This window comes from Epinephelus moara, chromosome 20, assembly GCF_006386435.1.
Source record: "Epinephelus moara isolate mb chromosome 20, YSFRI_EMoa_1.0, whole genome shotgun sequence".
NCBI classification, from domain to species: domain Eukaryota; kingdom Metazoa; phylum Chordata; class Actinopteri; order Perciformes; family Serranidae; genus Epinephelus; species Epinephelus moara.
In genome coordinates, this window is record NC_065525.1 from 23892310 (window position 1) to 23908168 (window position 15859).

General features: G+C 40.5%; 1 protein-coding gene across 1 annotated transcript; it reads right to left on the reverse strand.

The window, feature by feature from the left end:
• Window positions 1–397: 397 nt before the first annotated feature.
• ttc23 (tetratricopeptide repeat domain 23) lies at window positions 398–15460 on the reverse strand. Its single transcript, XM_050073879.1, has 11 exons — window positions 15082–15460; window positions 14686–14863; window positions 14103–14226; window positions 13071–13209; window positions 12848–12973; window positions 5952–6123; window positions 5689–5797; window positions 5273–5400; window positions 3941–4090; window positions 2103–2185; window positions 398–841 (listed from the first exon to the last, which is right to left on the reverse strand). The coding sequence occupies exons 1-11, from the start codon at window positions 15138–15140 to the stop codon at window positions 733–735; spliced, it is 1377 nt and encodes a 458-aa protein (XP_049929836.1). The 5' UTR covers window positions 15141–15460; the 3' UTR covers window positions 398–732.
• Between the last annotated feature and the right edge of the window lie 399 nt (window positions 15461–15859).

Here is a 15859-nt window from a genome sequence, read left to right on the forward strand (position 1 = left end):
CTCTCAAAATAAAATGGAACTGGATGTGCCAATGGTTTCTGCAAAGAGACGCTGCTGTCGAGTTTTCAAATGGATGTTTTTGGTGCTTTGAGTTCCGCAAGCAGAGTGCCATCTAGTTCCATTATACTGTAGAGACGGCAGACATCTCTACAGCCAGTATCTCCAACACTTGCTAAAACAGTCTAGACTGATAAATAGCACTACAGATAAGAGGAAAAATGTTTGATTTTGGGGTGAACTGTCCCTTTACTAAGGAATCTGTTAACTTACTGTGTGTATGTACACAGTGTAACCTGGATGTGCCATTTCATAGCATAAAAAATGTCTAAGTCAGCATACAGAAAATCTAATGATGTATGAAGAATGTGTATTGAGTCAAATCTTGTTTGTCACCATGGATAGTCCAACATCATTGCTTTTATCGACATAACATGATTTTTATTTAACAAATGACATTATTGCTTTGGTGAAAAAGGTTCCAGCCCTTCTTTGGAAATTGATTCATATCTTGACACAATTAAAACCTACTGTGGGTATGTTTTCTGAGTGTGAGCATTTCTTTAAAGCTTAGCTAACTTACTTCACTTAATGTACAAAATGACATGATTGGACATGATATGTGCATTTGGAGCACGTTCTCACAGTGGTAGCTGCCTGTTGCATCTGAGAGTCAAACTTCTTAAAAAAATGATAGTAGTTCTTGGTCAAAATACACATGCATAAAAGAACCAGTCAGGAGTCAGACATTGAGTTTCCATCAAGGCCACAGGATGCTGAGAGTGTATGACGTTTTGTTTTCCTTGTACCTTGCCTCTGCTGTCTCTCAGCCACCTCTGGTGCCCTGCAAAACAAACATCACATGGTTGTGTGACTAAAACATGCACTTGTCTGTCATCTTTTCCTCTAATTTAATAATACAGAGTTCCCACACATTTTTACAGACGAATTTTCTAAACTCTTCCATTATATTTTACCCCATTTTCCATAACTTAATTCAAGTAGTTAAAAATGAGCAGTTCTATATAGCGATACAACCATAAATTATTATTTGCAGATAAGCGAACTGCTAGTGCTCAACAAATTTACTTGCTCATTTGACATTCCTGCCGCCAACTAGTTGCAAATGCCAATAGACCAGACCTGCATATACGGGTACTTTGCATAATGGCAAGGCCACGCCCCTTTTGGGGGGATTAAAAATGTTTCTTTAGATTTCATTGCAACTCTTTGTGTTTTTGGACTATAATTTTTAACACATTTGTATCCATTTATTTCTTGTGAAACAACCTTGCCTGAACCTGTGCGTATAAATTAAGGTTGACTGCTGTCATGCCCCGTCATTCTTCCTACATCCAAGTGGATTAATGACCCAACACAGTGGCCGGATATTATAGATCCCTGGATGACAATACCTGATGATCACGTTGGGCTCAGGGTTGTCTGTAAAGAAATAACCTGCTAATAGCCACATGTTTAAAATAGGTTAGACTTACATTCCGTTTAGAGAACAGTCAGATGCAGCTATGCTGAATGTACTGCAGCAGCCTCCCACTCAAGCTAACCTTAGCTATCCATCTGTCACAAGCATCATTTAAAGTAGTGATGTACCACACATACAGTGAGCATTAAGGTATCTTATGTGCCTTAAATCTCAGTGTGAAAGCCTCGGTCAAGAGGTTTCTGACATTTTCCTGTTTCTTTCCTTATTTGACTGCACATCTTCCCCCAAAAGGGGGTGCGGCCTTAGCGATGACCACCGATCTGGTCTATGTGGATCACATGATACTTGTGACGTTTCAGTGGTCAAGCAGCGCAGCACTAGATTTTAAATCAGTAACACAAGAAACACATTTTGGATAATGTTAGACATATTTTAGGATGTTTTTAAACATGTTTTAAACAATAGCCAAAGCAAAGCATATTCAAACTTCTCTCAAAACATTCTGTTAATTCCAAACCATTTCAAGGCCTGGAAAAGAGTTTTATGTGACTGTGGGAACCCTGCTCATACTATTACAGTAAATACATCAGTTGCTTTAATTCATCACCAGGAGAATCAAATGCCTTAATATAAGATAAAGTACAGTTTCATTAGTTCATACCTTGCAAGCATGTCCACAGCTTTTTGTGTAGCTTTTGTCTTCTTGTGCTGAGGACCATACAACAAACACTGGATCTCCACACACTAATAATCAAAATAAAAAAAAACATTAATGATAGCACAGTGAGTGGTCAGTGAAAGATGAGAGGCACAACTCACACTCAGAGGGGAGTAAACACTTCCTAGCAACATGTGAATGCACCAAACATCCCAAAATAACCTCTGTTGCAGCCTAAGGTTTAGATAACACCTGTGCTGACCGCTCGGAGTGTCGGGTCAACAAGGGGGATCTGCTAGATTTAAATGAGGGCTCCTAAATCAACAACCCAGGAATCTGAGGTAATTAACTCGACAACTTTAAGATGCAGCCTGAGTATTTTTCCACTCTACATTTAGTTTCTCTCATATGATTTAGGTCCAATCATATGAGAGTAATGAGCAGTGACTGCTCAGCTCTATGACATCACAAAATATTGCTTAATTTAATAGAATCCAGAAAAGTCTCAACTTTAAACCACAAACATATGTGTATGATAACACAGCGTGTGCACGCAGTTACGCAACAGACATGATAAAAGCCTGCCATTGTTTCTGATAATGTCATAAATAAGAGGTCAAGAGAACTTCGTTGAAGGAGGGAAAGTGGGAGGTAAAAGTTTCCCTCTTCACCAGGGAGAGTAAAACACTCTGTAATCTGGAACACATCCATCTGGCCTCTTGGATGTTTTCGCTGTTGCTAAGGTTGATGTAATGGAAGGGCTTTTTTTCAGCAGTGCTACAGAAAAAAAGGGGGAAATGTCAAGTGTATGTCTGTGTGTGTGTGTGTGCCATTGTTCTCTGTGTTTTTCTTTGTAGATTGTATGTTCTGTATCTACTGTTTGAGCCAGGTTTCCTTTGGAAAAACAAAAGTTACTCAGTCAGGTTGCAGATGGTGTCATGATGACAGGAAAAAAACGTCCTCACATATCTGCTCTGTGTCAGGGTGTTTCACAAAGGTTACTGGTTGGACGTGGTGTGGAGAGAGTGAGCCCTGATGTGCGCTGTCAGGGCAGAGGGGGACTTGGGCCCCCTCTGCCCTTAGATGTCACAACAAAACAACATAGCAACCGAGCTCCTTTACTTACAGGCATGTTATTACTAGCATGAAGAAACCCCCTTTTACTGGTGTATTTTAGTTTGATGAGCGGCAGAACTGAGCTCATATGGCAAACGTGCAGTCATACTGTATGTGAAAATCAAAAACACATTACATAAGGAATAAAGTAAATCAGTCATAGCAATAGAGGATTATTTAATTAACTAAAACGCCTCTGTTTATTTAATACATGTGTGCTGAAAGACACAGGAATGTCACTTTTGTTTCAAAGGACATAATGGCGTGCCTCACTAATTGGGGTCTGTGTCCCTTTAATTGACAGCAGTTAGCAAACTGCCACTCTCCTTCCAAAGTTGTGTTGCCCATCTGCCAGGCTCCATCCAGACTGAGGAAACACAAAGTCACTGTGTGTGATATTTTACACCAGGGAGGGCTGCTCCGCACACTGAACCCTTCCAAGATTAGCATGCGACTCTGATAGCACTGAGCTTTAGGGAGGATGGCGGAAATAGCTCATCTAAATATGACAGGGACTCTTTGTGTGTGTGTATATTTTGAACTGGCCTTTCACTGGTGTAGATGGACACGCCCGCTGACCCCTGGCCTTTTATTAAACCCTGTCAAATACTTTGGGCAGAGATGGTATTACGTTCTACCCTGTCCAGCATTTCTGATATGTGCATACAGGTTGCAGCCAAGAGAAACATTAGTTGTCCTGTTTGTGTTCTGTAGCTTGTGATCACCTTTGTCATGGTCCTGTGCGCCTGCTTCATCCTGCCCTCACTCATCTCCACACTTCCGATCAGCTGAAGGGTGTCTGCGACCTCGGCGCTCAGGTCACCGAAAGTAGATCTCTTTGTGGCGAGAGACGCCTTCTGGATCTCAACACATCTCTGTAATGGCACCAGGGTTGGGGAGTAAAGGAATATACAACAACATTACGTCTTAAAATACAATTTTTGATGTATTTTGGTATTTTGAATACAGTTAATGTCTTCATTTGAATGGATTTTGCTGTAACACCATGTCCTAACTGAACGGGACACAGGCAAGTGTCACTTTGATTGTATTATTTTCTACTGGGATGTTCTAAATTCAACGCAGCACAACACACTGCTGTCATATGAGACCTGAACTTTTGTCAGATGCTCTGTTTCTATTTAGTCTTGTCGCTCGCTTCAAAAGCACTGTGACGGACACAGAATCTATATCAATCCATCTATATCATACCATACCTTCTTATTTAATTACCTCAACCTATATAAGGTGGCAGCTGGCTGGAGGCGGGGTCGCCAGGGAGCTGAAAGATTCTTGTAAATGACCATCGCTACTAACAAGCTACTTACACAATATAAAATGTGTGTTTTCTGTTTACAAGTACAAAAACAGTAAGACAGTACTTGCTAATCTTTTAAGTGGTTACATATACAGCTAATAGGTGGCCTATGAGGTTTGTTTAACATGATGTAACTGAAATGCGTTATTTGACAGCTGCTTGCTCGCTTGCTGTTAGGACACAGTGTAAAGTTTATGAGGCATGTATTTCCCACAAGTAAATGTGTGTGCAGTGCACCTGCCACATGACAATGGCAAAGGAGATGCACAGCCAGGACACTGCTGTGTGTTTCTGGCATGGAAACATAAGAATTAGCGAATTAGCTCAACAAGACAATTTTAAAGTATTCCAGAAGTAATCCAAAGTATTTAGAGTGTTTGAATAATCTAATAGAATATGTTACAAATTACATTTTAGGGTATGTATTCAGTAATCTGTAGTGGAATACGTTTGAAAAGTAACCCTCCTAACACTGAGTGGCACCAAATAGATATATCATCTCTATCAGAGATCAGTGGTGAGAGCCCCACCCTGTTTAGCAGGTGGAAAAAAATCCCCTGACGCTCACAAACTCTGAGGGTGTTTCCATGGTGCCGCTCTCTGTGTGGATAATCAAAATCTGCTGTGGGTTTCAAAATTGCATGAGCAAAAATATTAGACGTCTATGCCTGTAGGAAATAAATGTAGTGGCACTGTCTCACTGTTCTTTCAAGTGTGTGAGTTTGTGAGTGTGTGTAACCTCTTGCTGGCCATTGAGGAGGAGGAAACGACAGAAATCGTCCTGGGCCGCGAGAAAGGCTGGATCCTGTGGACCTGCAGAGTTTTTGTATGCACTTAGACTCTGCTCAAAGTAGCGCTCTGCAGAGTCTACAGCAGCGTGAGGAGAAACACACACATGATGCAGGTTGAGTTAAATTAAAGCAGTAATTGACAGAATAAGGATGCTTTACATTTCTATCACAGAAAATACATTTGCCTTGACATAGCTGACATGTCTGAACGTCCACATGCCTTCAATTAGGCTATTACACGTCTGGTTTCCATAACACCATCTTAAAGAACTTCACAAACACAAAGACAATGGGAGATTCAAATCCTAATTAACCCCTCGTTGCATGTCGCTCAGGCCGAGCCTGTGTCTGAGAATAAACTCACCATTGTGATGGGGCTCTGATGCGGCGGCAGAAAGGATGAGGGCCAGGCTGTGGGAGATCTGAGCCCCCTCCAGCTCCTCTGAGCTGTGACTCACAGCAATGGCATGAGCCTAGCAGAAACACCCCCGTGAAATAAGACAGATCACATATCACCAAATAAGAGGTGTGGGAACATTACCTAACAACAAAGTCTGGCGCAGACTCAAGAAGCCCTGGTGTGTTTATATATGTTGTGCATGATGTGTCAGTGATATGCCCCCTTGCCTTGGAGAGATGCTCTATGGCTCGGTCCAAATGACCTTTGTCCTGCTCGATGGCGGCCATGTCCCTATAGACAGAGCATGTCTTCTCTTGCTTTCCGCAGTCGTTCAGCCGCTGCAAAGACTTCTCACACTGGCTTAAGGCCTCCTCTGTTCTGCTCTGTCTCCTATAGACCCTATAGAGCAGAAGGGATGTACAAATGGGGAGACTGTCAGAGACGGAAACATGAAGACAGTGACCACTTCAGCCCACTATATAAGGCAGCAGGGCAAAGTAATGATTAGCGAGTCGTTTGTCTGCGTCCCTGTGTTTGAAAACATTCTGCCACAGTGTACTTGAGCAAGACACTAAAACCATTACAGATGTTTAAATTAAAAAATGCTATCTAACAACATTCCTTATCTAGACTATTATTAGTGTTCCGTATATAACCATAAGCCCACTACATTACTATGAGCCTGTTTGTATTACACAAGTAACGGCCTGGTCTCCGGCCAAACCCAGAGCCAGCAGAGTGGTGAAGACTTTTGGCTGATGCCCGCAGTTAAAGCCTGGTGAAGCGCAGACTATAATAGGGAAAGCTAGCACATTACTCTTTTAATTGTTGTTGGTTGCATCCTTTCATGAGTCTCTAACAGTCTCCTCTGGGACAAAAGGTTACACTGCTCCTAACCCCCTCACTTTAACTACAGTCTCTCAGACTCTGAAAAATAACTCCTGCAGTGTTTTCTAAAGCCTTGTTTCTAACAAGCAGTCCAGTCCTGATACTAAAAGGTAGAGCTAGAAACACTGCAGTCTGTTGATTGGGCAATGCAGAATCAACACTCTTGACCACAATGGACTGTCACCATTGTTCCCACCGTGGCAAGTTTACCACTACATTTCACACACATTTTACACATTACATTAGTTTTTAAGTCAGCAGATGATTTTTTTTTTTTTTCTAAGATGCAAAAGTCTATAATCTGTGATCATGCAGTTCTGCATGTGGTTTGTTTGTCAAACTATACATCACCATGTACATTCACTACTCAGATTGGGCAGCTCATCAGTAGCGACATGTACTGTAGAGAGGAGAGCTCATCAGCAGGTGGTTGTATTTGGTTATGCCGTGTTACTGTGGCTACGGCAGCAGATTAAGATGAAGACTCCCAGACCATCCATGGCCATGCCTCAACTCTATGTTTGAAGTTTTTGAGATGAAGTATGATTCATATGGTTTTAAATGTTTCATCGCGGCCTACAAGAATTCGTCTTCCAACCTGAGAAAGCATGTCGAGGTATTTAAACCTTTGCTTGATTCCAGATTAATATTTCATACAAAGTTCTCTGTGACTGTAGTACGTAAATGCAGTTTTTATGCTATACTTGGTCAAATGAATGTTTTTTTGTATTTGCCCGTGAAGTTGTTGTACACTGTTAGAAATATTTTTTGTGTGTGTGCTTGTGGGGGTGGAGTGTAAATGAAAAAAATGAAAATGACAATGGTGGTCCTTTTGTCAATTTGTGTTTCTGTGGTCATTTCTACAGGCGTCGCAGTATATTCAATAAGCTTTTCATTCTACAGGTTCTACAAGCAAGTCAGTGCATTTCATGGGTTGTTTTCCAGTCATTAGTTTCTGTAAATGTATTGTGACAATATACAACAATGTCTTGATATTAAAAATAATAATAATTTGAATACCTACATTTTTTTAAAGCAAGTACTCCACATACTTTAACCCAAGTAATAATTTGAATCAGCAACTTTCACTTGTATTGGCGTAGTATTTGACCAGGACTATCTATACTTTGACTCAAGTAATAGAGTTGAGTATTTTGTCCACCACTGGTTAAACGTTAGCAGGCTATAGACTGAGAAAAATAATTTAATTCACTGTGCCCCTGAAAGGCTACTGCCGACAACACCATTAACTTTTAAAGTGGAATGTTTATTTGCCTGTTACTCAGTGCATGAGTTGACATCGTGAATCAGTCAATAGACCGGACCATTCCATTTGTCTTTATTGGCTCTCTCTCCACTAAAAACGCTTTGGTGATGATTGGATCTTCAGAGCTTAAAAATGTATATGATATTTCAACCGGTTTATGTGAATTGTGAATATTGTATTTCTTTACTTGCAGAAAAAAAGTGGTGGAGCGTTGTTCCTGTGCACTCCGGCACTCCAGCCTCCAATGTTCTCATTCTAAGGTGTCTAAATAAGGGGATGCCCTTGCAGTCTTAGCAGAAACCACCAAAGCAAAGTCCAGCTCAGAGTTCAACATCTTCAACAATTTGTTGCAACCAAGTGCTTCGACTTAACATGTTTTGCTGATGCACACAACAGGGTCTTTGCTCTTTTAAAAGACAAATTACGTCCTGTCATTTTTATCTGTTCTGTGGTGTTGCTTGGGCTTCTAAAGGACAACAGGCTGGGGAGAGAGGATGAGACGACAGCAGCATTAACCAATGCAAGACCTCTGGATCCCATCAAGCTGCTCTGCTAACAGCTTCAAACCATCTAATGGACTCTAAATTTAATTCAGCTCTGCAGTCAATCTCCAGCTACATTGTTGTCATGCAGCTGAACAGGAAATCCCTTCTCCCCACATCCACACTGTGCTGAGTGTAGTTGTTTGTGGCTATCTGAACAATTCACTTACATACAGAAAGCACACCAAAGTCCAACAGCGTGCCATTTGATGTAAGTAATATCCACTGTGCTTTCCAGTATCCTGAGTACATACAGTGTTTCAGCAGGGGCAGCCTGTGTGGGAACCTAAAGTCGGAGCTTGACAGTATTATGTCACAACCCAGGACCACATGAATCAGGGTATTCTTGGCTCAGTGCTTGAATACCAGCAGCACAGGTTAAAAAAAACACTGTGATGGCTCATTACTTTGAATTTTCCCATGAATCCAAGATTATCCGAACATGCCGTGATGGATAGCAGGGATGCCCCGCCCATACATCTTCATGAGGCAGGCACTTCAGGTCCTTTTAGGGCAGCGGCAATGGCTGCAGCAGAGCTACATTCCAGCGTGGCTTGAGTCCTGCCATTCTGCCCGCATGGACAAACAGAGACAATACCCCTCTATCCTCTCATTCACTCTGCATCCTTACGCACTTCCTGGCAGTACGGTAACATGCCACATCCCACTCAAATCTACCAAGAGTCCACAGGGCAGGGAATTAATATAATTAAGGAGTTGTAGATGTGTTGCCAAGCAAGCCACACAGCCCTCTTTTGTAAACGTTTCCAGAACATAGTTGACGTAAGTTTGCTCTGCGCTTTCACTCGGAAAAAGATACAGTGAGCAAGGCCAAGGCAAAGTGAAAACAGAGGGCCAGAAACACAACGGCCTGCTACAGCGAATTGGTGCGGTGCCTTAAACTGATGGCATTCTGATTGATGAGGCTTTTTATTGTGTGCCTCAGGTAGACGGGGGTAAAAGACTATGGAGAAGAATACTAAAGTACAGGTTCAGTCTTGGGTCGTGATTCTCAATCGCAGCTATTTACAAGTACATCCCTGCCAGTTTTATTTCACCCAACTAATCAGAGAGCATTTTACATCTGGAATAAGAGCTACCTTTTTGGAAGGAGTACACGCAGACTCTGGATCCAAAGCATAAGCATACCACTGGAGTCTGGCGAACAGTATCTATGCTATTTATGTCTATAAATACAGTCAACAGCCTGCATATACAATAAGGATAGAGCCACTGATTACCTCAATAAATGCTGGTGTACTATCCAATTAATATGATGCATGATTGTGATAATTAAGGGTGGAGAGAATATGGAGAAATTTCCATTTCCAAAATCTAAGCTGCAGATTTATGACAGCAGTTATAAAGAAGTGAAGGAAAAAAAAGTCATCTCAAGTCCAAGAATAAGAGAACACACACACATACACACACACACACACACAGCAGATTTTAACCTAACAATAAACACCCCATCTGGCTGATCAGGAGTGCACACCTTGAGTGTGAATCTGAAACCGAGCAGAATGTTTGGACCGGGATCTATAAGAGAGCTGAGCTTACTTTATTGTTGCAGGCTTTGGTGGGAACATTCCCCTCCATCACAACAGTGTTGACTGACAGAGCTTTAGAAGCATGCCAAATTCTTAGTCATCACCTAACAAAAGAGATTTAGCAAGCTTACACACCAGCCAGAGTCTGCACATTTTTTCAATTACACACATCATGTCAACAAACTCTGACTCTCTGAAACAGACCAAGATGGCATCATTTACACATTCCTATCAGAGTAGCTCACCTCAGCTGCTGATAAGGCCTGTTTGCTGTAAATGATGCAGGAGTGTTGCTCCTATTTACATCACAACAGGGTTTTCAAAACATTGGGTCTTATGTACAAAGCTCACCTTTAAGATCTGGTCCCTGTCTTTAATTGCATATGCATTAATGAGACTGAAGTTGCTCTTCTCATTAAAACTAAGAAAAACTTTTGAAGAACTGATGTAAATTCTGACAGTATACATCACTAACAAGGCTTTGTAATGCACACATTGTGAGTTTCCAGAACATTTTGATGGAGAAACCCTGTACTTTGAGTTTCGATGTTTGATTTTGCATCCAGTAAGCTTATAGCACAGATGATACATGCACTAATGTGGAAATCACACCTTCCGCATAGCATACAAGGATTAAAAGGATAGTTCACCCACCTAATAACTGCAAAGTTATGTACCTTGGAAATATAAATAATTGTATCATGAATTATGATGATAAGATATTATAGATATTATTGTTCACATGCAAGATAGCCATAACAAGGAATTGGTACAAGACTGAAAGCCCAACAATAGAGCAATGGTTGGAAATTTTGAGAGAGATTTGTGCCGTGGAAAAAATGACCTATCAGCTCAGAGTGAGAGAGTTTTTGTTAGTAAATGCAAGTGATGGATGATTTATGACACATAGGAAAAACATCTGGACTAACTGATACATGAACTTCAAGATACTGGATATATCTCTATGCCTTTCTTTGAAAATTGACCTATTTTTTACCCTTTTTGCTCAGTTTTTTTCCTTTACCTTTTCGATTGTGTTATAAATGTCACCTAATGGTTGTATACACAAAATCAATCTCAATAAACATTAATGTATAAAAAACGACAAATAAAAATTGAATATTTTTCCTCTTCTGTTTTCAATCTAGATAGTTTTGGCGTGAGTTGCCAAGTGTTGGAGATATCAGCCATAGTGATATCTGCCGTCTCTCCAAATAGTAGAACTAGATGATACCCAGCTTGTAGTGTTCATAGTATCAATAAAGATACATTTGAAAAACTCAACAGCAATGTCTCTTTCCAGAAATCATGCCCAGGTTGCTCTAAATAATCCACAGCCATTGGTGTGAGTTCTTGCATGTAAGGACCATTTTCTTTTTACCGAACTACACCTGCAAACCATGGAAGTAAGTGTTCATCTGATGCTAGCTCACCTAGCACCGCTGAGCTAGCTAACTTTCCAGCTCAGCCAAGGATGACGCCATCAATGTTCAGATCTTGCACTGTCACAAGCATGAGCTTCTCGTCCACGAGTAGATGCACGCTTTCTTCTGCATGGTGATGCGGGTGGCAGGTGTAGTTCGGCAGACAGAATGTAGCTTCTGCATGACATTGCTCACAACAAGGTTGTTGGATTATCTTAATCACCCAGTCATGATTTCTGGAAAGGGACATTCCTTTGCAGTTTTTCAAATGTGTTTTCTGGCACTTTGAGCACCACAAGCTGAGTGCCTTCTAGTTTCATTATATTTAAGAGAAGGCAGACATCTCTACGGCCGATATCTTGAACACTAAAATGATCTGGACTGATAAACAGCACTACAGGTAAGAGGAAAAATATGCATTTTTGATTTGGGGGTGAACTGTCCCTTTAAAAGGATCCAAATTAACATTAAGACATTAGTAGGATGATCTCAACCCAGGTAAGACTATACTTTATTTCCTAGTCATGCTTCTAATTTCACTCACAGTGATCTAAACGACAAGTGGCTGCTATTTTTATGTTGCCAAGCCACACACTTCCCTTAACAGACTATCAGTCTCTCTTACACTTGATGTCTGTGCTTGGCGTCTCCACCATGATCCTCCTCTCCTGAATCTTTTTCTGAGCATGTAGTATCACCCTTGGGACCTCTGTTGTCAATATCAGCACCAGGTTACAAATGCATATTGTAAAATGGTCGACACAAATCAATAGTATGCAAATGGTGCTCAGTGTGTAGTAAACAAAGCAGCTGCCATTTGACAGAGAATTAAAGGGCTTTACAATTTCTCAGGGAGTCAGCCAGACTGTAAAGGCATATACCTAAGCGTGACATGTGGTGGGGGAGTTAATAATTAAGTAGGGAGTCAAAGCTAGAGAGGAAAATGCAGAGAGCATGTGGAGAAAAAGGGAGAAATGCTTTTAAGAAAGAGGCTAAATGCTACTCTTCCATCTGTGCAGTGACTGGATGAGTGGACGTGCAGAAACCCCACCCAGCAGCTCTGTAAGCATCATGACAACACACCCACACTGACTGCTGAGTGGACTGAATAACAAGAGGGGGAAATCCTGATTTGTTAAACTGATGTTTGTAAGAGAACATGAAATAATGGTGTTTTTACAAGCATGACTAAGACAGTAAAAAAAACCTGCTCCATAAACAAAAAGTGTGAAAGGCAGCCTTTTTTTTTTTTTCAAATTTGCAGGAATCTATCGCCATCTTGTGGCCAAACTAAATTGAAAGGTGCTGCATTTGAAATTGTGAGAACAAGTTAGAATAATGTGCTAGCAAAAGCACATTATTTGGCTCAGCTGCTATTGCATACTATGGGCTGCAAATGCTGCATTGACACCTTTAATCTGATGTATATTAAGAAAAGTTTTACTACTGAACCTGGATAAACCAGTGTAGATTTCCAGCTCAGTCTTTATCTTCTCTTCCTGGTTGATGCCACTGTGTTGATGAAGCTCCTCAAGAACTTGTTCTGCCTCCAGAAAAGAGGATTCAGCATCCTCAAGAGTTGAAAAGAGTCAAGGACGTATTCAATGTACCTTTTGAGTGTATACATTTTTTTCAATACCGTACATTACTGTAAAGCATATCATGGCAAGGATATTTGGCTGTGAGCAGTGAAGCGCCTCCCTGTGTGAGGTGTATGTTCAGGAGACATGTGAGAACCTCACGCTTTTCAGAGGAGCAGAAAGGCAGCAGCTCTCTGGCCAGGGCCGAGTGCTCCTGGGCCTGCGGTCCCCAACCTGGAGGAACAAAGTGACATCATTAAGTATAAATTAAACAGCATGCCAACTCTGAATCAGAAGATCATCTCAACATTATTCCCAATTAACAATCCTGACATTAACTGGCTGTTATTAGAGGTAAAAGCAAAGCAGCACCACATGAAAAAAAAAACGCTGTAGTATCAAAATCAGAATCAGAAATACTGACGGTCGCCCTGAAGTAAAGAATAGAGAATTATAAGAAATAAGAATAAGACTATGAAATAGAAGTATTTAAATTTAAAGCAATAAAATACAACAGAAATCAAAATGTGCATTAAAAATAAAACTATAATGTGCATTATGCTACAGTGTTTAACACTAGAGCTTAAGATGCTAAAATATCAAAAATAAAATATATATTGTCACTGTGCTGAGGCTGTAAGTGTGAAAATTTAACTACAATATATACATCAATAGAATAACACAAGAATAGAATGAGAGTTAACATAAGAAATATGTACAGGTATATGCATTGTATGTTGAATAAATTCATACATTTAAGAGGTGTTGGTAAGAATAAAGCTATATACTGAAAAATATCACACAGTTGAGTAACTGCACAGAATATTGCCGCAGTTGAATTATTGCACCCAACAGTTAATTATGAATTATAGTAGATAAATTACTATGAGGCAGAGGCAGCCATGTGGATTAATCATACTGAAGTGCAGTGTGTGTCAATGTTGAAAAAATGTCTGAGATAAAAAGATAAGAGATAAAATAGTAGCTCTCTGAACTGTAGGTGCATCACTCAAACACTGCCATATGTTTTGTGTATCTGTTTTAAGTGATACTGCTTTGAAAATCAACTTCATAATATGCAGTTAAGATTTACAATGTACTCACAGTCCTATCTTTTTTTCAATTACCTTTTAGCTGGAAATATGCTTTCGCCAGTCTGACATGGGCCTGGGCTAGTTTCACATGTCCGTCTCCATATACCAGCCTCGTCAGAGCCACACAACGCACCAGGTCCTGGATGCAGCCATCAAACTGAGTAGATACAGTGAATAACAGTCAGTGTCACTTCTCTTGATATCCCACTGTACCATGAATCAAACTCAATATCAAACTATTTTCAATCATTCATCTACCTGGGTGTCAGCTTTAGAGAGAACTTTGTTCTTTTCATATTTGCACTCTTAATATTTGCATGCTTCCCACTTTGTATTGTAACTCCTGCACAGCTATTTCCCTTAAGACAAATTAAGTTAAATATGAATAATCAGGTTTCTTGTGTTCCAACTGAAACATCATATCCTGCGTATGATCGAAACCAGGATGACATTCAAACCCAGGATGCTAATGCACAGTATACGTTGTGATAATTATTAGAGTGTGCATTTGGCTTGAATAGCTTCATGAATTCATCTGCAGTTTAAAGACGACCAAACTCTGCAGGACAAGTTGTGAGAGCACTTGCTTTGTTAATGCAGCCTATACTGTACCCACCTCTTGGTTGTCCTCACGGGCCTGAGCCCGGCTGTCAAAGTGTTTGAGCTTTTCCTCAGGTGCCATCATCATAAAATCCTTCTTGGCATATCCTGTCTGTGAGGGACTCATCACATCTGAGTAACAGGGGGGAGATGCGTTCACGGTCCTGTTGGTGCTTCCCAGACTTTCAGGAGATCTACAAGTCCGGTCAAACAAGGTGGGCTTATTTGAGGAAACACTTTCTACTAGTTTTTATTATCTGAAATGATAATGACACAGTCAGTACGGTACAGTTTTTTGTCTTCTTATCTTCTGTTTAGTGGGTTAGTAGTACCATCATCATCATCATCATCATCATCATCTACCTTGACTGGTCAAAAAGTACAAATATGTTATTGAGAAGAAATCACTTACTCAGCCGGAGACTCGGAAGAATTGGGTCGTGTTTTTGTCTCTGTGTGATCATCATCCATTTTTACAAACAATCAGTGACAGTGTATGGATGTAACGTTAACCGCGCCATCAGCTGTTTGTGTTCTTTACGTCTGTACAGTATTTCCGTGGTTACGCTGCGCGTGCTAACAACACGAGCTATCCTGCTGCTGCTGCTGCTCTTTAACGTTTCATTGAGACAATTTAACGGTTGTGCCAAAAATAACGGAAAACACTACCTCATCTTACCTAAATGTAGCTCTAACAGCATGTCACTTACAGGAGACAGTCTCCTGAAGCTAGGGACTAGCTTAAACATCACTGGGCAACACTTTCCTGAAGGTACGCTGGCACACAGAGTAAAGGAAGTGGGGCGCATTCAAGAGCCCCGCTGTTCTACAAACACGTCTTAACAGTGTAATAAATAATTTGACAACAGAGTTTTTAATAAACCGAGACAAAAACTGATACACAAGGATGAAGGACTATGAAGTTGGGGTTTAAAATATAAAAAGCTTGAAGATTTTGGAATCCACCAGCCACAGTGGCAGGTAAAGTTAATTTCCAGTCCTATATGGGTGTATTAATTAACTATGTGTCTGGGAATAGGCAGTGTTGATAACGTGACTGGTTGAATGTAACTGGCTACAGATTAAGCTAGTTACTCTTGTCAGAAATATAACAAGTAATGTAACTATTTTAATTACTTAATCAGAGTAATGTAACTTATAACATTTGGTTTCTAATGATATTTCATTCT

Coding starts and splice junctions, on each gene's coding strand:
- ttc23 (XM_050073879.1), bottom strand. CDS start 15,140: ATGGATGATGATCACACAGAGACAAAAACACGACCCAATTCTTCCGAG. Junction 13,210..14,102: donor AGCATATTTCCAGCTAAAAG/GTAATTGAAAAA, acceptor TTGTTCCTCCAG/GTTGGGGACCGCAGGCCCAG. Junction 842..2,102: donor GCTGTGGACATGCTTGCAAG/GTATGAACTAAT, acceptor TTTGTTTTGCAG/GGCACCAGAGGTGGCTGAGA.